Genomic DNA, 27001 nt, shown 5'->3' with positions numbered 1-27001 from the left:
GTCACTAGTAACATAACTGACTAGAACTCAAAAATTATGATGCTTAAATCATTTTCTTTCAACTGTCGCCATTTTTCTTCTTTTAAAACAACTTTAACAAGACATAATTTACATACTGTACAATTTACTCATTTAAAGTATAAAATTTTTTAATTTTTTTTTTTTTTTTTGCGACGGAGTCTCATTCTGTCGCCTAGGCTAGAGTGCAGTTGCTTGATCTCAGCTCACTGCAACCTCCACCTCCTGGCTTCAAGCAATTCTCCTGCCTTAGCCACCTGAGTAACTGAGATTACAGGTGCGTGCCAGCATGCCTGGCTAATTTTTGTATTTTTAGTAGAGATGGGGTTTCACCATGTTGGTCAGGCTGGTCTTGAACTCCTGACCTTAAGTGATCCGCCGGCCTCGGCCTCCCACAGTGCTGGGATACAGGCATGAGCCACCATGCCCGGCCAATATTTTCAAGGCTGTGCAACCATCACCACAATCTAATTTTAGAACATTTTCATTCCCCTAAAAGAAGCCCCATACTTACTAGCTTTCACTTCCCATTTCCCTCTTTCCCCAGCCCTAAGCAACTGCTAATCTTCTTTCTGTCTCTATCAGTTTGTCCATTCTAGGTGTCTCATATAAATGGAATCATGCAACTTGTGATTTTTTTGACTATTGTCTTTGACTTACCATAATATTTTTAGGTTATCAGTCCTTCATTCCTTTCTATGGCTAAAACTCCATTGCATAGATATACCACATTTCATTTATCCTTTCCTCAGTTGATGGACATTCAGGTTGTTTCCACTTTTTGGCAATTTTGCATAATGTTGCTATGTGAACATTTGTGTACATGTTTTTGTATGGACCGTGTGCTTTCATTTCCGTTGGGTATATATCTAATGGTAGAATTGCTGGGTCATATGGTAACTTTATGTTTTAACTTTTTCAAGAATTGCCAGACTGTTTTCAACAGTGGCTGCACCATTTTCCCACTATCAGTATATGAATATTCTGATTTGTCTACATCCTCATCAACACTTGTTACTTTCCATTCTTTTTTATTCTGGTCATCCTGGTGGATGTGAAGTGACATCACATTGATTTTGATTTGCATTTTCCTTGATGGCCAGTCATGTCAAGCATCTTTTCATGTGCTTATTGGCCATTTATATATCTTCTTTGGAGAAATGCCTATTCAGATCCTTTGTTCATTTTCAAATCGGACTCTTTGTTATTGAGTTATAAGAGTTCTTTGTATATCCTAAATACAAGCCCCTTATCAGATCTATGATTTGCAAATATTTTCTCCCATTCTGTGGGTTGGCCTTTCACTCTCTAGATGGTATTGTTTACAGCACAAAAGTTTTTCATTTTTATGTACTCTAGTTTATCTGTTTTTTTCTTTTGTTGCTTATGCTTTTGGTGTTGTCTTTTTTTTTCTAATTTGTTTTAAATATTTCAGATACAGAAAAAGGATAATATAATAGACATTTATGTTCCTGCCACCCAAAATTACAGCCACTTTTCTAATATATTCTGAGGATACCTTTGCCTTGGTTTTCCAGTTTGATCTATGAATAGTTAGTTCATCAGTGTTAAGTTTCTTCTCTGGGAAGTAGTTTGAGAAATAAAAGATGTGGTCCTAACACTCCTACTACATAGTCAAATAACTTTTCCTTTACAGCATAGTAACATGGGATTTTTAAATTTTTACTTTGCTTTGTTTTGTTTCCTTTTAGAACTAGATAATCCATTCACATGGTTCAAAATTCAAAAGTTGCATCCTTGCAGACAAACAAGGTTGTTGCTTTTATATCCTTCCTTAAGCCATTATAGATAGATAGCCAGATAGATAGATAGATAGATAGATAGATAGATAGATAGATAGATGTGTGTATGTGTGTTTGTGCGCGCGCGTGCGTGTGTATCAGCAAATATGTTTATTCCAGGGGTGTCCAATCTTTTGGCTTCCATGGGCCACATTGGAAGAATTGTCTTGGACCACACATAAAATACACTAACACTAACAATAGCTGATGAGCTTAAAAAAAAAATCACAAAAAAATCTTACAGTGTTTTAAGATAGTTTACAGATTTGTGTTGGGCTGCATTCAAAGCCATCCTGGGCCACTTGTGGGCTCACAGGTTGGACAAGCTTGGTTTATCCCTTCCCCCACCTCCTATCCTCCATGCTTCTGCAAGTGTTAGTGCACCATACACAAGTTGAGTGTCCTTTCTTCAAAGTGGTTAGAACCAGAAGTATTTAGGATTTCAGATTTTTTCAGATTTTGGAATATTTGCATATATATTAATACGATATCTTGGGCATAGGACCCAAATCTAAACATGAAATTCATTTATGTATCATATAGACCTTATACGCATAGCCTGAAGGTAATTTTGTACAATGTTTTAAATAATTTTATGCATGAAATAAAGTTTTCACTGCGTTTTGACTGAGACCCATCACATGAGGTAGGGTATGGTATTTTCCACTCTGGCATCATATTGGCATTCAGAAAGTTTTGGATTTTGGAGCATTTTGGATTTTGAGTTTTGGGGTTAGGGCTGCCCAACCTGTACGTGGTTCTGCACCTTGCCTTTAATCTTAGGAATTTTTGCATATCAGGATATAAAGAGGAAAGAGGAAACTCACAGATGAGGGAAGAGGAAACTGAGACGTAAATTAATTAAGTAGCTTGTGTAATATCACACAGCTGGTTTATGGTAGAACTAGAACTTCAACCTAGCACCATTTCGATTCCAAAATGTGCCTTAATCTATATTGCTTCTTAAACATTATTTTTATTGTTGGCCACAGTGATTGATCCTCTCTATGTGTTTCTGAGAAGGATTATATGGGAAATGTGGAATAAGCATTGAGCCAAGAATTGCAAGACTGGGTTCTAGTTCTGATTATACCACACACTAATCATGCGCCTTAGGCAAAATCACTGTCTCACCTGTGGGCCTCTCTTAATAATAATATGGATTAGACTAGGTATTAATCTGGATCCCTTTCAACTCTTGAAAAAAATCTTCTCTGGGACAGTGTTAGCAAGTTATTTACCTGAATTTTTTCTTCATTTACTGCCTTAACTCACAGACAGAATATATCAGTTATCCAAGCCCAAAATAATACAGTTGTGAGTAGCAGTTTTCATCAACTAATTCCAAGTTTGTAAAATTGCTTGCAGCTGGCATAACGTAAATTAACTTTACTCAGTGGTGAAAAATAATGAGCTTAAGAAACAGAGAATTATATGAGAAATATAGTAACAGTGCAAGAACGTACCTAAGTAGTAAGGAGAAATTGAAATAGGATTCTGTTTGTACATAAAGAATTTTACAGTTTCTAAAGTGCTTTTTCCTTTATTACCTCAGTTGATCCTCCCAGCACACCAATGAGGTGCAAGTGTTATCTTACTTCCCTTTCCCAGGTAGGGCAACCAAATAAACTGATCTAGTGGATGTGGGCTTCCTGGGCCCAGACCTTTTGTTCGTAGGTCCTGTGCATTGATCCACACAGCAAGGTCCAGATCCTGTCCAACAGTGCCAAGAAAAGTATAGAGTCACCAATTAATATGGCCAGAGATGAATAGAGAGATCGGTAGGTTAAAATGGGTCATTTGAATGAATGCTAGAAATAGCAGATTCTCTTCATAACTGGGCCTCTTGTGAGGATTCTTCAGATTCATGATCCATTTTAAGGGCCTTAGCAGTGAATGGACAGGAAGATCATTTTATAGGTGATAAAGTGTTTCTGAGGTGGTAATAATAAACAATAGAACTGGAGCTTAAACTTACATCCTTTGATTCTGGTGTCAAATTCTTTATTTTATTTTATTTTATTTTATTGATTGATTTATTTTATTTATTTATTTTTGAGACAGAGTCTCGCTCTGTTGCCCAGGCTGGAGTGCAATGGCGTGATCTAGGCTCACTGTAAGCTCTGCCTCCAAGGTTCACGCCATTCTCCTGCCTCAGCCTCCTGAGTAGCTGGGACTTCAGGCGCCCACCACCTCGCCCGGCTAATTTTTTTTTTTTTTTTTTTTTTTGTATTTTTAGTAGAGACAGGGTTTCACCGTGTTAGCCAGGATGGTCTCAATCTCCTAACCTCGTGATCCGCCCGTCTCGGCCTCCCAAAGTGCTGTGATTACAGGCATGAGCCACCGCACCCGGCCTCAAATTCTTTTTATTTACTAGTTAAAACTCTATAGCCATGAGCGCAAACTCAAATACCACCATCACTTCTTCCACTTACACTTATAGCAGACACCCCTTCCTTTCCACCCAAGAGACAGACTGTGCTTTGCCTGACACTGCTAACATCAGTACCTGATACCTTGTTTGTGACAATAGGAGTGTCCAGAAGATAAGTTTATTTTTGTGTTATAGTTTTTTATTCCATTCTTCTATTTATCTGTTTATCCCTCATTGTTCCACCTCCAGGCAGCCCCCTTCTTTTAGTATACTACCTACCAACTTGTCTTTTAAAAACAGTCCTATTACCTAAAACCCAGTGAAGTGTATAGGTATGTCTCCTTACACATCCAGTACTCATGATCGGCATTCATTTCTCATGGCAAAGCAGAGCAACATAGCACTGCCTGTCTTCTGTGTACTATCTTCAGGGTTTTCTCTTTGTCCCTGCTCATTCAGTCCTACAGCCCTAGCACTTTCTGTGAAATTACACTGACAAGATTTCTGCAGGAGATTTTAATTAAATTTGAAAGGGAAGCAGGTGGTATCAAGGCATGGATTGATGATGACTTCAGTTGGGTGGTGTGACATGTCTGTGTGTCTGGTTCTCCTTACAGAGGTGAAGTTCCAGCAGCGATTTGTGTTTCCAGTACAGTTTGGTGGCCCAATGATAGAGCACTGGTGGAATTCCAACCTCACTTTCCAAATTTATGCAAAGAAAACTCCACAGAAAAAGGTACTTTGAATGATTTTGGCCTTTGCCTTACCTTCACCCCAGGGATTTGGAGCATACCTAAAACTATATTCTTGCCTAAACTAGGAATCTTCAGGTGCAGGCAGTACTAATAATCCATTGTTATTATTATTATTACTACTACAAATCTCTGCTGTTTGTCATGGGCCAGATGTAATACTAAAGACTCTACACAAGCACACTATCAATTTTAATCACCACAACTCTGTGAATTAGGTACATTATTATCTTCATTCTACAGATGAAGAAGCTGAGATTTGGTGAAATAACATGTCCAAGATCACTCAATCTAATAAAAGAACCAAGACACCATCCCAAATCTGCTGTCTTTAGATCCCGAGTTCTTAACCTCTTTATTGTGCTGTTCCCTTCTAGAGAAAGGTAGCTATATTGATACAGGCTATCAGCCTTAATTTGAGATTTTACTTCCTGTTTGCAGGCAGAATACATAAGTTATCCAAGCCCAAAATAATATAATTGTGAGTAGCAGTTTTGATCAACTAATTCCAAGTTTATAAAATTACTTGCAGCTGGCATAAAGTAAATCAATAAACTATAACAAGCAGTTTTTACTTCCTTCAATAAAAGAATAGTCTTTATAATCTTTTGACCTCTTATTTGGTATGGATAGCATGAAGCACATCTTGTTTTCTTTTGCTTTTTTCAGAAGACATATACAATACAGGTCCTTTTTGAAAAATTATAGCAAAATAGAAAGGGCGGGAAAGGCATCATTTCATAACTCAAAATAAACTCTATTAACATTTCGATGTATTTACATTGAATCATTTTCCTATACCTAGTTAATGGCATTTTTTTTTCTTTTCTTTTTTTCTTTTTTTTTTTTTTTTTTTTTTTTGAGACGGAGTCTCTCTTTGTCGCCCAGGCTGGAGTGCAGTGGCACAATCTCAGCTCACTGCAAGCTCCGCCTCATGGGTTCAGACCATTCTCCTGCCTCAGCCTCCAGAGTAGCTGGGACTACAGGCGCCCGCCACCAAGCCCGGCTAATTTTTTTGTATTTTTAGTAGAGACGGGGTTTCACTATGTTAGCCAGGATGGTCTCGATCTCCTGACCTCGTGATCCACCCGCCTTGGCCTCCCAAAGTGCTGGAATTACAGGCGTGAAGCACTGCGCCTGGCCAGCATTTTTTTTCTAATTATAAAAGAGTTTTACATATTTTTGTAGAAAACTTGAAAAATAATTTTTAAAAGGCAAAAATTGCCTGTAATTCTGTCACCAAGAAGTAACTATTGTTAGCATTTATGCCTATCTGCATTGTCTTTTTCCAATGAACACAATATGTTATATAATTTTGTATGTAGGTTTTATTCTTTCTTTTTATCATTTAGCATTTTGAGGGTTTTTATTCATTTTCTTCAAAAATATCTATTTAGTGTTTTCCACATAATTTTGTAAGTATTTGAAGGTTTATGATATACATGAATTAATACCCTTTTATCAACCATTATAACAAATACAATTAATATTATTAGAAACTTTTAATAAGTGTCATTTTAATGGCTGCATGTTATGCCATCATGTGGATGTGCTATATAATTAGCTTAATTCCTGATTATTGGACAACTAGGTGTATCTCATTGTTAACTACTTTTAACATATACATATTTGTGTATAAGCTTTTTATGCATTGTTTCTTATTTCTTTGTGTGTGTATGTATGTGTGTGTGTGTGTGTGTGACAGAGTTTTGTTCTTGCTGCCCAGGCTGGAGTGCAATGGCGCAGTCTCGGCTCACTGCAACCTCAGCCTCCTGGGTTCAAGCGATTCTCCTGCCTCAGCCTCCTGAGTAGCTGGGATTACAGGCACCTGCCAACATGCCCAACTAATTTTTTTATATTTTTAGTAAAGACAGGGGTTTCACCATGTTGACCAGGCTGGTCTCGAACTGCTGACCTGAGGTGATCTGCCTGCCTTGACCTCCGAAAGTGCTGGGATTACAGGCATGAGCCACCGTGCCTGGCCTGTTTATTATTTCTTTAGTATAAATTCCCAGAAATGAAATTAGTGGGCCAAAGAGCATAAATATTTAAAGCTTTTAATATTTGTTACCAAATTTGCCATCTAAAAGCACATTCCCAGTTTATATTTCCAGCTTTACTCAAATGACAGCCTCTTGTTTCTCCATAGCCTTGATAGCATTAGATATATTAAACTTTACAATTTCCCTAGTTTTAATAGCAAAAATTTGTGACATCTAAATTTTATTTGTTATTTTTAATAGTGAAGTTGAACATTTTGAGTAAGAATTAACTCTTAGTGATAGAAAAAGATAATCTTCCAACCACTTTGTGGCTTATAAAACCCTCTGTATTCTTATAGACAGAAGTAGCAAAAACCAGAAGAGAGACCAAAATATGACAGAAAGTGGGATCTCAGAGTTGTCTTAGATAATTAAGCTGTTTTCTTCCTGCATGGTTTCCTTTATAAGCCATCATATGTTGTCACTTTAATTAAGATCTCCTGTGGCTTCTCTTTAACTAACCAAAATGTTCTCTCTCCTTCTTCCTCAGCCAGAAGTCATTGGATCTGCGTCACTTTCTTTGCGAGCTGTCATTCAATCAGAGCTACTTTCTTTCAGTGATCAACTTCCAGTGCAACAGGAAAATGATCAGACTCTATTTGGCCCCCTCAAGGTATGTAGATACACATTCAGGAAGTCAGAAGTATTTGCTGAGTATGCATTATTGGCTGGTACTGATGATGTAGCAGTGAACAAGAAAAGCAAGGTCTTTGATCTTGTGTAGCATCTCTTGAAATAGTGCAGTGGAAGTGCTATGAAGGAAATAAATGGTATGATGGGAGAAAGTAGGAGATGGTGATCACGGAACATCTTTCTATGGAGGTGACATAGAAGGTGAGATTTGAAGAATAAGAGGAGAAAGTAAAAAACACAGAGACCATTCCAGAGAGAATAACAGATGCAACAGCCCTAAAGCAGGACTGGACTTGGAGTCATCAAGGGACAGAACGTTGCCAGAGGATAGTGAGCAAGAGAGAGATTGGTAGAAAGTAGAGTTGAACGGTCAGGTAGAAGCCATATCATCAGAGCTTTGTAGGTAAGGTAAAGAGTTTCGATTTTAGCCTAAGATCCAAGGAAAGGATGTTGAAGCGTGGGAGTGACATCATCTGATTTCCATTTTACAAGATTACTGTATGGAGAATAGACTGCAAGACGAAAGAGGGAGGTGGTCTGTGGCATTAGTCCAGAAAAGAGATGATTGATGGTGGCTTAGACTAGAGTAATTGGAATAAAGAAGGAGAAAAGTAACTAAGTGTGCCTGATAGAATGAATTCTGGTATATAATTCATTGGAGAGAGGGTTATTTCCTTGTATTCAGGTGAGTTAGGATTTCTTAGATGGCAGAATCAGGGTGTGTGGCTTCAGTATAGCTTTGTCCTGGTGAGTTTTAAAAATCAGCCGGATGCAATGGCTTAAGCCTGTAATCCCAGCACTTTGGGAGGCCAAGGTGGGCAGATTGCCGGAGCTCAGGAGTTCGAGACCAGCCTGGGCAACATGGCTAAACCCCATCTCTACTAAAAATACAAAAATTAGCCGGGAGTGGTGACATGCGCCTGTAATCCCAGCTACTTGGGAGGCTGAGGCACAAAAATCGCTTGAACCCAGTAGGCAGAGGTTGCAGTGAGCCGAATTGTACCATTGCACTCTAGCCTGGGCTACAAAGCAAGACTCTGTCTCAAAAGAAAAAAAAATAAATCATCACAGCCATGCCTAAAACATCCTGATGACTCCCAATCACCCGAAGGATAAAGTACAAGACTTACTATATGACCCTGGCCTACCGTTCAGCCTTCTCTCCTACAGCTTCTCTACCAATAACTATGTCACACTATATAAAGAATCAGTAAGGTATCATACTGGTTCATGCCTCTGTGTTTTGTCATACTGCCTTTTCTTCTTGAAAGCCTTCTCTCTCTTCTTGGTCTTAGTAAATACCACTTTGCTTTAAAGACTTATATGATTATTATTGCAAAAAATTAACATCACCTTACTCTTGTGCTATCCAAGTTATAGTTGTTGCCTGCCTGGTTCATTCTGGACTACAAAGTTTAAAATCAGAAAGGGGTTATAAATAGGATTGATCAACTAGAAATTGTTTCTATTCTGGCTCTTTTGAGAGAAATACTATTCTGGATAGATTGCTGTCTATATTCAATAGAGTGAAAGAACCTTGGCCGGGCACAGTGGCTCACGCCTGTAATCCCAGCACTTTGGGAGGCCGAGGCAGGCAGATCACGAGGTCAGGGGATCGAAACCATCCTGGCTAACACGGTGAAACCCCGTCTCTACTAAAAAATACAAAAAATTAGCTGGGTATGGTGGCGGGTACCTGTAGTCCCAGCTACTCAGGAGGCTGAGGCAGGAGAATGACATGAACCTGGGAGGCAGAGCTTGCAGTGAACCAAGATCGCACCACTGCACTCCAGCCCGGGCGACAGAGAAACTCCATCTCCAAAAAAAAAAAGAACCTTGCTGTGTAACACTTACGAACACTTATGGATTTCAGATCAAAGAAACAGCAAGAACCTTTTACCCTTAGTAATTGAGTCTCCTGACAGTTAGTGACCACTTCTATTCTTCAAATTCATCATTTATCCTGCATCCCTTTTTTTTTTACTTTTTAACATTTAGACTTTTTTAATTCTCTTTACTCAGACTCCCCAATTCTTACTATTTGTCACATTTTCTTAATAATTGTCTGTCTGTCTCTTCACTGTCTCTCTTTCTGTCCCTTTATCTCCTTCCCCCATACATATACATGCACATTTTTTTCTGAACTATTTGAGAGTAAGTTGTACATCATGCCTCTCCCCCTAAAGTCTTTAGTTTATATTTTGTATATTTCCTTAGAACAAGGACATCATCATGCATAATACTCTAGAGTTTTAAAAGTCAGCATAGCATTGATGCTATATCTACAGGCTGTACTAAGATTTCACCAATTATACCAGCGCCTTTATAGCAAATTTTTTTTCTAGTCAAGGAGTATCTATTGCATTTTGTCAGATCTTTCTAATCTCTCCTTTAGTCAGAAACAGTTCTGCAGCCTTTCTTTATTTTTCAGTATGTTGATTTTTTTTTTAAAGTAATGCCGGTTATTTTAAAGAATGTTCCTCCACTGGGATTAACCTGAATCACTTATTACTGTGATGATTGTCAAATGGTGATTTCTAACTCTACCGTCTCTTGTGCATTTATTAATTGGCATTCTATATGGAGGAGCTGTTTCTTCTCTCATATTTATTTTATATCAGGATGGATTCATGGATTATTATTCAATAGGTTATAATCCATTACTGTTACTCATTCTGATGCTGAAATTGTCCTAGATTTAGCCAGTGGGAGCCTCTTCAACTGGATTTCTGGGTCCTTTAAACATGTCTCCATTCTTTTCTGGGAACTTTCTTCTATTCTGGCTTAACTTGATCTTCCAGGTTCATCTTTTGTTATTGATAAATCATCTGTCTAGTTTTTCTTAGTCTAGCAAGTTAATGTATATGCATTCTGTTAATATTCTTACTATTAGAGTGTTTGAGGATGAGTTAATTCATTTCCTAATAATCTGATGTTGTTTCCAGCCTCAAAATTCTAATTCCAATTCTAAAGGACATTCTTACTGACTCTTCTCTTTTTGTGTTTTATAGGTAACCATGGAGCTTGTTACAGATAACAAAGATTTCACTGGTGTCAATACTAAGTTAAGTGGCAATACCCATTATACCCCACTTTGTGCTCCTACAAGTCCAAATAAGGCACTACCAGAACTTAACCAAGATATGACCTATACCAAAAATCCACAAAACTTAAATCAAATTCATGAGGAAACTGCAAAGAAAGCACAGAACTTGGTGCTCCCCACCCAAAAGTCACCAAGCCCTCTAGCACCACATCCTTCAACCTTCATGGCTATGCCAGCCTCCCATAATTTAGTTATTCAGACGAATGGGTCAACAAAAGAGAGTGCTTTGCTGTTGCATGTGCTGTTGATGGTGCCAGATGGGAAAGATTTTATTAGTGGAGAATCTGAGAAACAATCACCATGCAATGTTTATTTAAATTGTAAACTCTTCAGCACAGAGGAAGTCACCAGATCTGTCATCGCATGGGGCACAACACAACCGGTCTTTAACTTTTCTCAGGTAACTTTGTACATTCCATATCCATTAGAGGAATATAGGGGTGGGAGACAAATGCTTCCCAAATTATAATTTCATCTTAAATCTAGAATGTTCAGACTAGCAGGAACCTTTGTAATTATTTGGTGTACAGATTCAGTCCCACTATTGGATGGAAGAGGGAAAGGCATTGTCAACATTTTAAAACTTTTTGTCTTTATTTCTATTCTGTCTGAGTTCACATGGTTTCTCTCTGTTTCTTTTGCCTGAGTTTTGGGATTCTATTCCTTTCTGCTTCCTCTAAGACTTTGATTAGTTAAACCTCCCCATCTTTCTCCAATCTCTCCTTTATTATTTTATTTTATATATTTATCCTCACATTTATTCTTCTCCCTACTTTAGTATGCATCTTAACTTGATTTTTCTGTATAATGTGGTGCTTAAGTTGTTTTCTTTCTTGGTTTTTGTAACTTTACTGTCTTATTTTCTTCCTCACTCGAAGCTGTTCTTTTTCAGTCATTGGGCCAGAAGGAAAACTAGGAAAAGCACTTTGGGAGGCTAAGGCGGGCAGAACACGAGGTCAGGAGATCGAGACCATCCTGGCTAACACGGTGAAACCCCATCTCTACTAAAAATGCAAAAAATTAGCCAGGCATGGTGGTGGGCAACTGTAGTCCCAGCTACTCAGGAGGCTGAGGCAGGAGGATGGCATGAACCCGGGAGGCAGAGCTTGCAGTGAGCCGAGATCAACACTACACTCCAGCCTGAGCAACAGAGCGAGACTCCATCTCAAAAAAAAAAAAAAACAACAAACTAGGAAAAGGGTGGTAACCCTAGTACTTCTTCCTTTAATTGTTGGTGCTTCCACTCATTACTGTATTGCTGGCACTCTTCCAAATCAATCCACTTTTCCCCATGATCATCACATCTATTCACACAGCTTCAGCAGTCATTTTTATGACGATAACTTCCACATCTACACTTCTATATATGCCAGACATTTCCTTTTAGTTTGAGATTTCTGTATCTAACTGCCTGCTGGTCATTACCACCTGGATATCTCAGTTTACACTTGTCACCTAACACATTGCCTGGCACATACTGGGTATTCAATAAAGATGTGTAAATGAAAGAACGAATTCAAACATGTTCAAATCTGAATTTATCACTGCTTCCAAATCTGTTCTTCCTCTTTTTGTCTGCCCTATTCAAATTATAATTTACTCAGGCACCTAAATAGAACCTGTTAGTTTTCCTTGACTCTTTCTTCTTTTTTTTTTTCGAGACAGAGTCTCACTTTGTCGCCCAGGCTGGAGTACAGTGGCGCGATCTCAGCTCACTGCAAGCTCCGCCTCCCGGGTTCAGGCCATTCACGTGCCTCAACCTCCCGAGTAGCTGGGACTGCAGGTGCCCACCACCACACCCAACTAATTTTTTTTTGTATTTTTAGTAGAGACGGGGTTTCACCGTGTTAGCCAGGATGGTCTCGAGCTCCTGACCTCGTGATCTGCCCACCTTGGCCTCCCAAAGTGGTGGGATTACAGGTGTGAGCCACGGCGCCCAGCCCCTTGACTCTTTCTTATGTAATTACTTACCAAGTCTGATAGATACTACAAACTTAATTCTCTGGAACACATCTCTTTACCTTCACTGCACTGCCACTGCTTCTATTTAAACCTTCACCCTCCTTCCAAATAGCCTTCAGACTGGTCTAGCTGTTTCCCAGTTCTCTTTATGTCCTTTGCCTCCTTTATGCACCAATGAGAATGACCTTTCTAAAACACTAACCTGAACATTTTACTTCCCTTCTTAAAGCCTTTCCGTGATTCCCTATATCCTTCAAGATGGAATGTAAATCCAAGACCCTTTGGAAACTGACTGTATGTACTTCTCCAGCCTCAGCTCTTGCCACTCTTCCCTTTATACTAAATAACCCAGCTGTGCTCAACTACTTAGAGTTTCCTGAATATTCTCTTCTCCTACTTCTGTATCTTTGTATGTGCCCATTCTTCTGCCTTAAATTTCCTTTAAGCCTTCATGACACCACTTAAGCAGAGCTTTTTGTATTAGTTAACTCCTGCTCGGCCTTGAGATTTAAGGTTACTTTGTCCCAGAAGTAGTTGCCTGCAACTTCCTTACTTGGAGGTTAGGTTGCTGTTCTAGTTTTACTTTTTTTGGTTTCAAGGAACAGAAATGTGTTCAGGATACAAACACTAGGTTTGTATCCACTTTGTGTTTCTTAGGTGGATACAAAAGTAGCTCTGCTCTGTTCTTCTGGTGTCTTCCTCTCATCATCCCTTTTCTAATTTCGTGCTTTTTGCCTCTCATGTTTTCTATTGGAACTACCAACTGGCCAATTCTGGAGTAATTTTATGTTGAAAATCCAGAGGAACAGTTGGCTTTGCTCTTTACTGTGACACCTGTTGGGCAGAGCTTTTGGCACTTGGTCATTTTATTAAATGCTATCCAGTCAGTGGATTGGCTGCCCTTTGATAAAATACTCAACTCTTGTCAAGTCAGTAGCATACTTCTTTCAAAAACATCTTTCTTTCAGGGGGGTTTACTAGTGGATCACTTTGCCTTAGAAAGGATTGGACAAGTTTGGCAGGCACCATGTTTGACATGTTTAACAACCTTCTCTGTGTCCTCAAAGCTCCACCTGTATGAGCTTTGTCATCAGAGAACTCACTGTTTTGTATCTGGCCTTTGTGTGTTAGTCTCTAACAGCAGACTGCTACTTCTCTTGAGGATACAGAGTAAGTTTTATTTGAATGTCTTTAGCTCATAACACTGTGTGTTAACAGTAGGCTTTTTGTAAATGTTTATTGAGTGAAAGTATAAATTAATATTTGTCTTAGGTATGAGTTTTTTGTTTGCTTTGGTTGTTCCTCTCTCTTAGGTGATTCCCGTCTCTCTGTCTTCCAAATACCTGGAAAGACTTAAGAACAATGTGATGGTAATTGAAACTTGGAATAAGGTGCGGAGCCCAGGACTGGACAAGCTGCTCGGGCTGGTGAAACTTCCCCTCCACCAGTTTTACATGTCATTCAAGTAAATAGGACCTTTTGGAGTATTCTTTATTGTGCGTCTTTAACTTTGTATGGACTGAAAAGGAATTCTTTTGATTTGCAAACATGAATAGCCCAGTAATCCCTTGAAGGACTTTTTTCAGTTTCACCACAGTTGCTGCTCTTTCTCCTATTCTAAAGCAGTATCTTACAGATACTGCTTACCATGTTTCAGGCACTATGCTAAAAACCTTGCATACATCAAGTCATTTAATCTTCTTGACAACCCTCTGAGGCAGGTACTTCTATTTGCTTTTTTGTACAGATGAGTTAACAGAGACTCAGAGAAGTTAAATTACTTGTCACATATATCATAAAGTGGAGGGTTAGGGCCCAAGATAGCATGGCAGTGGAGTCCACACTCTTCACCAAAAAGCTCTACTGCCAAAAGTTACCACCTCACAAAAGGTGGTTTACCATTCTATCACAGAACTTCAGTATTGTTCACATCAGCTATTTGCAAGTTTTATACAATGAATATTATCTTTTAGACCTTCAGATTTCATTACTTCACCTCACTTTTAACACATAGGTGGGGTATTGATTAACCTGATGGTTATTTCATTCCTCAATACAAACTGTTCCTTTTTTTTTTTTTTTTTTTTGAGACAGAGTCTTGCTCTGTCCCCCAGGCTGGAGTATAGTGGCGCAGTCTTGGCCCACTGCAAGCTCCGCCTCCCGGCTTCACGCCATTCTCCTGCCTCAGCCTCTCGAGTAGCTGGGACTACAGGCGCCCGCCACCACGCCCGGCTAATTTTTTGTATTTTTAGTAGAGTCGGGGTTTCACTGTGTTAGCCAGGATGGTCTCGATCTCCTGACCTCGCAATCCACCCGCCTCGGCCTCCCAAAGTGCTGGGATTACAGGTGTGAGCTACCGCATCTGGCCCAAAATGTGCCTTTTTTATTTTGACTCAAGTTTCTGATTTTTATTTTAGCATTGACCGCCTTCCTAGCAGCCTTCTCATAGTTCTGTGTTTTAAATGTTGTGTTTTACATTTTACAAAGAGCACCTTTGTGGGCATTAGCTCATTTGAACCTCACTATAACCCTATAAAGTATTATTATTATCCCTATATTACAAATGAAGAAATTTGTCCTTTAACTTGCAGAAGTCACTTAACCTCTCTGACTTTCTTTTCCTTATCTGTAAAATGAGGGTGGTAGTAGATTCCCTATCTCTCTTGTGGAACAATCATGAAGATCTAGCGAGAAAATACATGGATATGCCTTCTGTGAACAGCTAAGTATTAATACTTACAACAGTAACATTGGAAATCATAGCCAGGCTGGGGAGTCCTGCTGGAATCGTGGATGCCACTGTCCACTGTAGGCTATTAGTTTTCCTTTTTTTCTTAAATTATGATGTTAGTTTGGTCTGGTGTTACCCTTCTTCCACTTTACTTCTCATTCCATTAGATCTCATTCTTTGCTGAGAGTGTGTAAAATAATAGTAGCTACCAATTACTGGGCATTTTCCATGTACCAAGCATCATAGTTGGTATTTTGTATGTTATCTCAGTTTAGTCCTGACAACCACCCTTTGATGTAAGTTTTTTCGTTGTGTACATTTTACAGATGAAAAAACAGACTCAAAAATGTTAAATGAATTGCTTGAGTCACACAGCAAGTAAGTGGCAGAGCTAAGATTCAGCATGACATTATAAATCATTTATCAGAGCTTGAATCCCAACTTAACCTCCTACTAGTTGTATATCCTTAGCTAAGTTACTTAACCTCTTTAAATTTGGCTTTCTCATCCATTAATAGTGGATAATACCAACCTTTGCAGCGTTAAAAGGATTAGAAACACTATAAAATGCCTATCACATACTAAGCACTCAGTAGATGGCAGATATTGGCAATATTATCCAAATCTTATCTGTCAGACACCAAAGTCCACATTCTTCCTAGTAGACCACACTTCCTCCCTATAAAATAATGCAGTTTAGCAAAGCTCCATGAGATACTACTCAAATCACAGACACTGGACTTGGGGCCATAATGCTACAGAGACATATCAGACACATTCCCTGCCTTTAAATTGCTACATTTTGAACTTCTCTGCCTGGTAATTTTTATTTGGTGGGTTACTGACAGATGCACACATTTTTTAAAACCACTATTACTTTTCCAGTTGCAGATCTATTTTTAACAAACTGAAAAAATGAGTCAAGAAAGAAATAAAACTGCTCTATGACATGATTGATGCTTGTTATTTGCTTATTCACAATTTCTCCCCCTCTAGAGATCCTAAAATTTCTCGCCTGCTGCTGGATGCCCAGTACCCAGTTGTTGCTGTCGACCGCTACATGCCTGTGATTGATGTGTTTTCAGGCCACCAAAATGGGAGTCTTCGAGTCTTTTTAGCTATGGGTTCTTCAGATCAAATAATGGCACTACAAAGATTAAAGCATGAAGAAGGAACACTCCCTCCCTTCAGCCCTAGGCCAGCCCATTTCCTGGACCAGCCAACTGTAGCATCTGTTGCTATGGTAGTAAATGCTATGGTTTACAAAAAGTCATTATTTCATTTTCTCTTGCATATTTTAGTGAATTTATTGCCCAAATCCTTTATTTCTATAATGAAAGGCTCAACAAAAGAACGTAACATGCACTCCAGTGCTTCCTATAAATCAAAGGAATCATTGGTAGTTTTCTGTTACAGTTTAAATGGATCTCTATGTCCCTCTTAGCTCCCTGAATTTATAAAGAAAATCCAATCGAACAACCAGATCTTAATTATCTAATTTACTAGCTTTGTTGCCTTTAAAAAAAAATGGGAGTGGAGAGTGATCCCAAATGTAAGCCAGCAAAATCTTACCCTGCTTATTGGCTGAGCCCATGCTGGAAAGCCATTGTGAAGTGCTTGCTTATCTACTAGTAATTTAAAAGTAATTTGTTTTTGTTTGGTGCTGTCCAGTTGAGAAAGCACATTGACATACATTCTTATGTTTATTTCCCTAACAACTACATGAGGTGGGTCATTGTTATTCTGTTTTATAGATGATGAGACAGAATCCAAGAGAGTAAGTTACTTGTCCGGGGTCACATAACTAAGAATGAGAGAACTGGGATTCAGACACAGGTCTTCTAACTTCAAGTTCAGTCTTTATTCCACTGTATCATGTACTACTGTATCTTATATTTGTTGTTTTTACTAGTACAGCCAAATCTCAGTATCCATACCATTTAAGTATGTTATATTCTTAAGTCTGAACCCAAATGACAAATTTAAATGTCTCTAGCAGGGAAAGAACTATTAGGAAAATAACTTTTAGCAAGTTATGGTTTATTTGTATATTATGAACTCCAAATTTTTCTTAGTTATTTGTTAGTTTTTTTTTGTTTTGTTTTGAAGTGAGATCTCGCTCTGTTGCCCAGGCTGGAGTGCAATGGCGCCATCTCAGCTCACTACTACCTCCACCAACTGGGTTCAAGGGATTCTCCCACCTTGGCCTCCTGGTAGCTGGGATTACAGGCACCCACCACTGTGCCTGGTAACTTACGTATTTTTAGTAGAGATGGGATTTCACCATATGGCCAGGCCAGGCTGGTCTTAACCTCAAGTAATCCACCCATCTCGACCTCCCACAGTGCTGGGATTACAGGCATGAACCACCACACCCAGCCAGTTATTTGTTAGATATTATTGTTTGTCAATAGATAATCGTATTTTTCTAGCTGAAAATTATATAAAAGCACAAATAAAGAAAAACCACATTAATATCCCCAAGTCTGTTTAGGCATTATATGGCTGTCACCTTGCAGTGTAGACTCAGATTTTGTTAAATTCCATACTAAAGGTTAGAAAATGTTTCTCACTATGTGCACAGAGGAAATCCTTGAAAGATTTACCTGTGGGATTAGATATCTATAAAAACAGTTGTTTTTCCTCCTACACTCATGCCTCTCATCCAATTCACCATTTGCAGAAGGGAGTTATCAAATTGCTGTAACACTATAAGGCCAAATTAAATAGCTGTTGTGACTCTTGAAAGATTTTTTTTCCCCCAATTTTTGCCCCAGGGAATCAAATTGCAAGTTTTGTGTTTTTCTAAGGAAAATTTTTGAGCAGGTGTTGCTAACATATGCTTTCAGATTTCAAAGCAGAGACTTAATACAGTCTCTGTTCTAGATTTTTTGGATTAGTAGTTAAAATGTTAAACACACATATATATATATAATCTCAACTCTTATCTGAATCCTGAATTCCCCCCTTTGAATTTTCCTGAATGATTTGTTGTCTAAGATCTGCTGTATAGAATAGGGATAAAGATCACTGGCTCTGGAGTCAGACTACATTAAGTCTAAACCTGGTTCCACTGTTACTAGCTCTGCATGTTCAATCACCTAATAAAGGTGAGCTGTTTGGTGTAGTGCCTGGTTCATAGTAAATCCTCAATAAATACATGATTATTTGTTGTTATTCCCTGTAGTAACAGTGTCTTCACTACCTCCCCAAGTAGTCCTTACCATTATTGGACAGTCCTGACGTTATCCCCAACTAATTTGGAAATAGTAGTTAGTACCTGTTTGCTATTCTAAGTGGCCCAGGCTAAGGAGTCCTGCTGGAATCGTGGATGCCACTGTCTGCTGTAGGCTATTAGTTTTCCTTTTTTTCTTAAATTATGATATTAGTTTGGTCTGGTGTTACCCTTCTTCCACTTCACTTCTCATTCCATTGCTATTCTAAATGTAGAATTTATTCTAAATTTACTATTTATTCTTTTTCCTGTGAAGGGAATAGCCTTCTATTCTTAGTATATTAAGAGCTTTTATCAGGAACAAATATTGAATTTTATCAAATGCATTTGTGTTAATCATTTTTGTTGTTCCATTAATGCACTGAATTACATTTATGGATTTCCTAATATTAACCCAGTCTCATAGTCAGGAGTACATCCTATTTAGCCTACTTACAGTGAGCAGTTGTGAGAGTTACAGTGAAAATTAAGTATCTATTTTAATATCAACTAATTATACTTATCTCTTTATCTATACTCAGACTTCATAGAGAAGCAGGAATATTCTAAGCAAGTTACTCTTTAAAGGTCACCGGTGTTTCTGTTTCATTTAATAGGCAGAGGACCGAGGAAATGCACTGATGGAGCACTGCTTTGAGATCCATGTAGAGATGGTTAAAGGGCTAGCCCCTCTTCAGGCAACAGTCTGGGGAGAAGCAGATTGTTATGTCCAGTACTACTTTCCAGTTCAACACTCGCAATCCAGTGTGCTGAAAGGACCGGAGTTCCTTGAAAATGGTAGGTTTAGGATATTAGGCTTTCTTATTCTTATATGGTTCTTTTATTACATTATATTTAAGAATTCTTTTTTTTTCTGAGTGAATTTTGTGTTGTTGAGTATTTCTAGTCTTACCTGGGCAGTAAAACAGGAGATAGGCCAAGTTTTTTTATTTTTTAACTATTTTTGTAGCTTTTTATTTTGATATAATTTCAAATTTACAAAAACCTATAAAAATAGTACAAAGAACTTTTGTATACTCTTTACCTAGATCTACCAATTATTTGCATTTTGCCCCATCTTATATCCTTTACGTGCCCACTCACTCTTATCTATATATGTAGTGTTGATTCTCAGTCCTCACAGTAGTTGTGTTCTGTAAAGCACCATGAACGCTGAATTAGGGAATATTGAACCATTGCTCCTAAAGGAAATATGTACATATACATATCTCACAGAGATCATTATTTTAACTCGTAAAACAGCTTACCCTGGTAGACTCTGTTTGCTTTATTTTATGAAAGAAAAAATGAGATTCACAAGCGTTAAGTGACTTGCTTGGGGCTGCCCCACTAACAAGGGCCGAGGTTGGGATTCAAACCCCATCCTACTGTCCCCAGAGTGGAAGCTTCTGCACTGCCTCTACTGTCCCCACCTTCTGGTCATCTCCGAGAAACAAGAAGTCGGACTGTCTCACATTGTTCTCACCTGGGAACAAACAGACCGGGTGACTCGAATTTTTCACCATTCAGTGTATGTTCCAGAATGATTGCCAGAGTGCTGCCAGTGTTGATTTTGAGGTTCAAATAAAAGATTTGTATATACAGAACATATAAAGAACTCTTACAAATCAATCATTTCTTAAAAACCAATTGAAAAGTGGGCAAAGGATCTGAATAGACATTTCTCCAAAGATATACAAATGGCTAATAAGCACATGGAAGAATACTGAGCATCATTACTTATTTGGGAAATGCAAATCAATACTACTGAGATACCATTTCATACTCGCTAAGGTAGCTATAATTTAAAAAAAAAAAAAATTAACAAGTGTCAGCGCTTGAATGGCAATATATGAATTGTCCACTAGCAAGGGATCTTTTTCTTCTATATTATCATGGGATCATAGGGAACCATAGCTACTAGGGAATTACTGAGTAATATTCACTGGAAGAACATGAAAGAAGAAAAAAGCACTAAGTCATATGTTGGATTATTTTGAAATGCTTTTCTTTTCTAAAGGAATTACTCTGAAGCCCTTCAGAACTGCAACCACACTCTGTGTTCCGGATCCCATCTTTAATAGTGAACACCATCACTCTCTCCTGTTGCCAGCTGAAGTTCCAGTGCAAAGGCTCCTACTAAGTGCCTTCTCTGCACAGGGCCTTGTACCTGGAGGTGGAGTCCAGTTTGAAATCTGGTGCAGGTACAGTGTGGAGACCCCAGTCCTATGCCTAGGAAGGAAGTGCACAATCATAAAGCATCCTATTCCTAACCAGCCTAGGTTGAATTATTGTAAGAAAACTAAGCAGCCCCTTCTGCCCTGTTTTATATTATCTGGATTTGACAGTGACTCTTGTCCAGTTTTTACTGAAATCTGTTATTAGGATCTTGTGAGCCATTGTATCTCGTATTTCTAATCACTACTTACATTCAAAGTGAAAGTCTTGTTCATTTTACCTCCTATTATGTATTAAACATATCAATCACCTTTTTTGTGCTTCTGTTACTGCCTTGTTTAGTTCAGGCCCTTTTCGTATCTTGCCTAAATGACTGTGATAGCCTCCTAACTGGTCTCCCATTTATAAACTCATTTCTTGTAACCTGTTCTTCCCGACACCATAAGAACGTTTATATTTATTTTATAAATAAAATTTAATAATATAATTTATATATAATAAATATATAAATTATTATATTTGATTTATACTATAGAATATAAATCCACTCAATGTTACCAATATTGGTAGATTTCCAGGAAATTACTGGCATAAATACAGATGTTCAACCCACCCCTTTATATCTGCACCACCAACAAACCAACTAAAGTGCTTAAGAGAGTATAAATACAAGAGGAAAGGAAACAGCATCAGGAACAGAGCTAGGGATGAGTACCATCCAAATGTGAGAACATTTTCCTAAATACGATTGATTGTAAGTCAAGTACAAAAAAGATTTTTAAAACCACCTAGGTTTGAGTTACAACTTTGCAATCTAAGAATGGATTGTTTTGACATGAGAAAGAAATAGAGTAGGTACTGACAGATCCTCATTACCCTGCTAAATTAGAGGGTCCTCAGCATGAAGATGAGAGTAAGCCATGAAAGACATTGGGCCTACTCCACTTTGAACCACTTTTGCTGCTGCAAGATGGAAACTTTCAGGACTGGCCACCTCCGACAGGTTCAAGGCATGTACAGTTACCTCACAGAAAGCTTGTGGGAAGCTGGGCTTTGTCCTGAACTCAGGGTATAATTTATGGAGTTCCTCCTCCACGTAATGAGTGGTAAATTTAGCCAGACACCATAACTGCATACTACCAACACAGAACAAGCAGGCACCAAAGATAACCAGGTAGTGAAGGCTGATCTCTGGGGCAGACTGAATAATTTATCACCTAATTCTTCTGACAACTTGTGTTTTTGTGGTTTACAGATACTATTATCCTAATGTGAGAGACCAGATGGTCGCCAAAGGAACCTTGCCATTATCAAGGATCTGTGCTATGGTAACCACCCAGCATCGTGAGGATGTGGGAATACAGACCTTTAATCTCCCTTTAACCCCCAGGATTGAGAACAGGAAAGAATTGAGGAACCAGTCATCAGGTAATTGAAAACAAGTTTGTCTTTTTCTTTCAAAATCAGTATACATAAAAATATATAACATAGCCAGGCACGGTGGCTCACACCTGTAATCCCAGCACTTTGGGAGGCCAAGGTGGGCAGATCACCTGAGGTCTAGAGTTCGAGACCAGCCTGACCAACATGGAGAAACCCCGTCTCTACTAAAAATACAAAAAAATTAGCCAGGCATGGTTGCCCATACTTGTAATCCCAACTACTCAGGAGGCTGAGGCAGGAGAATCGCTTGAACCTAGGAGGCGGAGGTTGCGGTGAGCCAAGATCAAGCCATTACACTGCAGCCTGGGCAACAAAAGCGAAACTCTGTCTCAAAAAAAAAACAAACCAAAAAAAAATATATATATATATACACACACACACACACACAAAATGTACAGTATATATAAAAATCCCTTTTCTCTCTAAATTAGTGATTCTCCACATTTTGAGATATTTGCCCTTTTGAGGATCTGATGAAAACTGTAAGACACCTTCTCTTGGAAAAAAATGAGTACAGAATATACACTGCCAATTTTGTATACAATTCTAGAAAACTCATAGTTCCATGGAGTCTATATAAATGTTGCTTGTCTCATTTCACCTTTAACTTCAGCAAGCATTTTATAAGCCCTCAAGCCATAAATTCTAAGCATTATATGGTACACTCAGAGAATTGTTATTCCAAGCCAACATGAGCAAATGGGGGATTGGTAGAAGATAGTTAACATGAACCAGGAATTCACTGTAAGAGAGGAAAAAGCTAGGGTTTAAAGTTGGGAGAGATTAATTCAAATTTGGAGATTTGAATGATATTACATCCTAATGACTCCAGCAGAATGGCGTGCCCTCCAAATTTATCATCAGATAATGAAGTTTAGCCTCCTAAATCAAGTTGCTGTACATGCTTGCTAAAAAGTATCTGCTAAAACAACAAGTTTTATGTCACCATAATTAAGATTGAGTTGTTCCTCCTGATGCTCCCTGATCAGCTTATTCTGTTATTCCATAAAGCTCTCCCTGAAATGTAACAGTAGGATGATAGAGTTTTTATAAAAAGGTAGCACAAGAAGATATTTCAGGTGGTGATGGTAGGAGGGTGATAGAAGTATGTGAGGTGTGGAAACCTTTTGAAAGTTTAAAAAGAAAATGGCTAGAGCCCATCTCAATTCTATAAACATAATTGGGGGTAAAAAAAAATCTGGAGTTAAGTTCTGCCTTCAGTGGTTGTGTAATCTTGGCAAGGAATTAAATCTCTGAACCATAATTTCTTGAATGTAAAGTAAATTAGTAACCTGTTAAGCCTTTATTAACCCTAAAGAATAACAATATGATTATGACAAGGACAGATTCTCTCATTGCGCTTATTGTTCATTGTAGTGTTTAATCCTCTTCCATCCTTCCTGACCACAACTTTGTGGTTTGGTGGAACAGAGATTCTTCTGACCAGCCTTCTTTCCTTGTGTCCTCATTCTTCAGGTTTACTGGATGTGGGTCTAAGGTACAGGCGTAGTCCAAGAACAGCAGAGGGAGTTCTTGCTGCCCGAACTGTTTCCATCTCAGTCCAGATTATCAGAGCCTGTGGTCTGCAAGCAGCAGCCAAGTAAGTCCACCTGAGACAAGCAATTCTCAAGCCTTTTACACTGCAATCATTGTAAAATAATGCTCAGGTATGCAAAACTTTCTTAGGTATAATTTCCAGTTCATTAACCACAACTCCTCTTTTTCTGTTAAGAAAGCATTTCAGCATATAAGTGAGTAAATCACTTGCCAACATTGCTATTCTAACTGTTATTAGCAACTTAGTTCCTTGACCTTGCCCAACAGTTTTATCCTGTGCCTTTCTTAACAACTTAGTCTTATGGCCATACCCAATCACTGCAACTCCTGTGTAATCTCACTTCATTCCTTTCAGTTTCTGAGTACTACCTCCTATTTTTCCAGCTTGTACCCCTTTAGTCTGTTCTCAACATAGTAGCCAGTGAACTTATGAACACCTAAGTCTAGCTTTGTCGCCCAGGCTAGAGTGCAGTGGCGGGATCCTCATTACTGTGTTGACCAGGCTGGTCTCGAACTCCTGACCTCAAGTGATCCGCCCGCCTCAGCCTCCCAAAGTGCTGGGATCACAGGTGTGAGCCACTGCGCCTGGCCTATGTTTGATCTTATTCATAGTAAAAGCCAGAGCCCTTAAAATGGCTATGAGACCCCATATGATCAAAACCGTGCCCCTAGGCCGGGCGCGGTGGCTCACGCCTGTAATCCCAACACTTTGGGAGGCCGAGGCGGGCGGATCACGAGGTCAGGAGGTCGAGACCATCCTGGCTAACACGGTGAAACCCCGTCTCTACTAAAAATACAAAAAATTAGCCGGCCAAGGTGGCGGGCGCCTGTAGTCCCAGCTACTCAGGAGGCTGAGGCAGGAGAATGGCGTGAACCCGGGAGGTGGAGCTTGCAGTGAGCGGAGATCGTGCCACTGCACTCCAGCCTGGGCGACAGAGCAAGGCTCCATTTCAAAAAAAAAAAAAACCAAAAACCGGGGCCCTGCCCCCAACTATCTTTGTGATCTCATCTCCTGCTAGTCTCCCCTCTGCTTACTCCACTCCAGCCATGACTCCCTTGTTGCTTCTGAACACACCAAGCATATTTTCCCCTCAGGGCCTTTGTCTTGCTGTTTTCTCTGCCTGGAACACTATTTCTGTAGAAAAACAGCACGGCTCTCTCCCTTACCTCCTTCAGGTCTTCACTCATACTTCTCTCTGCCTTGAATATTCTTCCTTTTGTCTACTTAACAAACTCCTATTTTCCTTCAAGACTATCTTCCTTTATATCTTTGTACGTGTAGGCAGAGTTGGTGGTTTTTGCTTTGTTAACACCTTGGTTGTAGCACATATTCTGTTTCAATTATTGGCATACATGTATTTTTCTCCCACTAGACTGTGAGTTCCTCTAGTCAGAGACACTGCCTGAGCTCCTCTCCGTCCTTCTAACCTCCTATCATAATTCTAGCATATAACAGGCACCCAGTAAGAAAGATAACTAGATCAGGCTCCTGCTTCAGACTGACACCCTTTGAACAAAGAAACAGACAAGTGCTCCCTAACTTTTTCCCTGTGGTAACCGAGGGTCAAACTGTTCACCTGTAACTTTATGGTCTCCAAATAAGAAATTGCATTACTGTGTTAGATCTGATGCTGAAGAGCTAAGATACTCAGCGTAGTTAATACTGTTCCTCACTGAATTCTCCACATAGACTTTTTCAGTTGCTGCCCAAGAACATCTTAGTGTTAGTGAAGGTGATGTAAAGACAGGCTGGTTTTAGGTTTTGTTTTTATGTTTGTTTTGGTTTTTGGTGTGTTTTTTGTTTGTTTGTTTGTTTGTTTAATTTCAGCTTTTTATTTTAGATACAGGGGTACATGTGCAGGTTTGTTATATGGGTATATTGCATGATGCTAAGGTTTGGGGTACAGATCCCATCACCGAGACAGTAAAGCAGTTTTATAATCATGCCACGTCCTTACATTAAAACTTGATGATTTCCCATTGTTGATAGCAGTGATCTCATAATTTTAATTATGCATTCCTATTAATAAAAAAGTAGCATACCCTTTAAATATGTACATATTTATTCATGTATAAATCATCTTCATGTACTGCTATACTCATATACAAAATACCTTCTAAGATATACCATGGAATAGAAAAACTTTAATATATGAGATCACCAATGTAGTTTATCCTATGAACCTCCTAAGTTGTATACAGCCTTCTTTAGGGGTCATTGGTCCATATAATAAGGTCCAACTTCCTTAGCTTGGCATTCAAGCCCCTTCAAAATAAATCTGAGTCTTAAAAGAGGAATAGTAGTTATCAAGATACCCAAAGGGAGTGAAAGTTATTTTGGTGAAAGAGAAGAACATGTGCAAAGGCAGGGAGGCATGAAATTTATGTATTTGGAGTTCCTCCTGAGTCTCAGATCCAGCTAACATCAGAATTCTTCAATACGGCATTAAATTAACTAGTATTTAATTGGCAGAGAAGGACTCAGAATTTAGATACTCAGTAGATCTCAGAGAGGGCAGATAACAGGTCAGAAACTCAGTAGTTGCTCTGTCTGAGGACTCATGAGGAAAGTCAGATTGGATGGCAGGCAGTTCATTCTAAATCTCCCATTTGATCTGTGTCATATATTCAAGGAGGGAGAGCAAGAAGTCAGGCCAGTTCTGATACAGCACTCTTCTGGTAGGTTGGGAGAGGTTCACAGGATGTGAGACAATGCATGGTATAATGGAAACAACTGTTCTAGAAATCAGATACTGTGGCTTCTAGTCTCATCCCCATCTCCTACTAGCTGTGTATGATCTTGGGCTGATTTCTTTACTTCCCTGAGCTTCGGTTTCTTCATCTGAAATGGAAATTTTAAATTCCTACCTTGATTTTATAAGGATCAGTATAAAAATTAACAAATATGAAGTCATTTTAAAAACTACAAACTATCGTACCAATATACAGATTTTTCTGATTACTTCCACTTGTATAGATAATTGTGACCTTTATTTGCCAGTAAAATCAGGGAAGTAAGTTGTGCATTGCCACTTACTGAAAAGAATTCTTGGTGTACTAAACTTACCCCTCTTTTGAATCCTTATGCTGGCATCTAGATAGCAGGTGCTGTAAATTAGTCTTCTCTCCTCAAGAAACACCAGCCTCCATCTTACCTGCCAGTGGTCTTCCTGAAAATACATTGTTGGT

General features: G+C 38.8%; 1 protein-coding gene across 2 annotated transcripts in view; it reads left to right on the top strand.

The window, feature by feature from the left end:
- Positions 1-27001, top strand: part of C2CD3 (C2 calcium dependent domain containing 3) — a 155454-nt gene that overhangs the window by 64314 nt on the left and 64139 nt on the right. For both annotated transcript variants that reach the window (XM_025358290.1, XM_025358291.1), the window contains exons 12-20: positions 4812-4930; positions 7479-7601; positions 10633-11127; positions 14003-14154; positions 16417-16663; positions 19252-19432; positions 20655-20838; positions 22068-22240; positions 23732-23855. In XM_025358290.1, coding sequence (XP_025214075.1) covers positions 4812-4930; positions 7479-7601; positions 10633-11127; positions 14003-14154; positions 16417-16663; positions 19252-19432; positions 20655-20838; positions 22068-22240; positions 23732-23855 — 1798 coding nt within the window. The remainder of the gene's footprint in view (positions 1-4811; positions 4931-7478; positions 7602-10632; positions 11128-14002; positions 14155-16416; positions 16664-19251; positions 19433-20654; positions 20839-22067; positions 22241-23731; positions 23856-27001) is intronic.

Source organism: Theropithecus gelada, chromosome 14 (assembly GCF_003255815.1).
Source record: "Theropithecus gelada isolate Dixy chromosome 14, Tgel_1.0, whole genome shotgun sequence".
Classification (NCBI taxonomy): Eukaryota; Metazoa; Chordata; class Mammalia; order Primates; family Cercopithecidae; genus Theropithecus; species Theropithecus gelada.
Note: the sequence above shows the minus strand (reverse complement) of the source record. Positions and strands in the feature narration are given on the sequence as shown.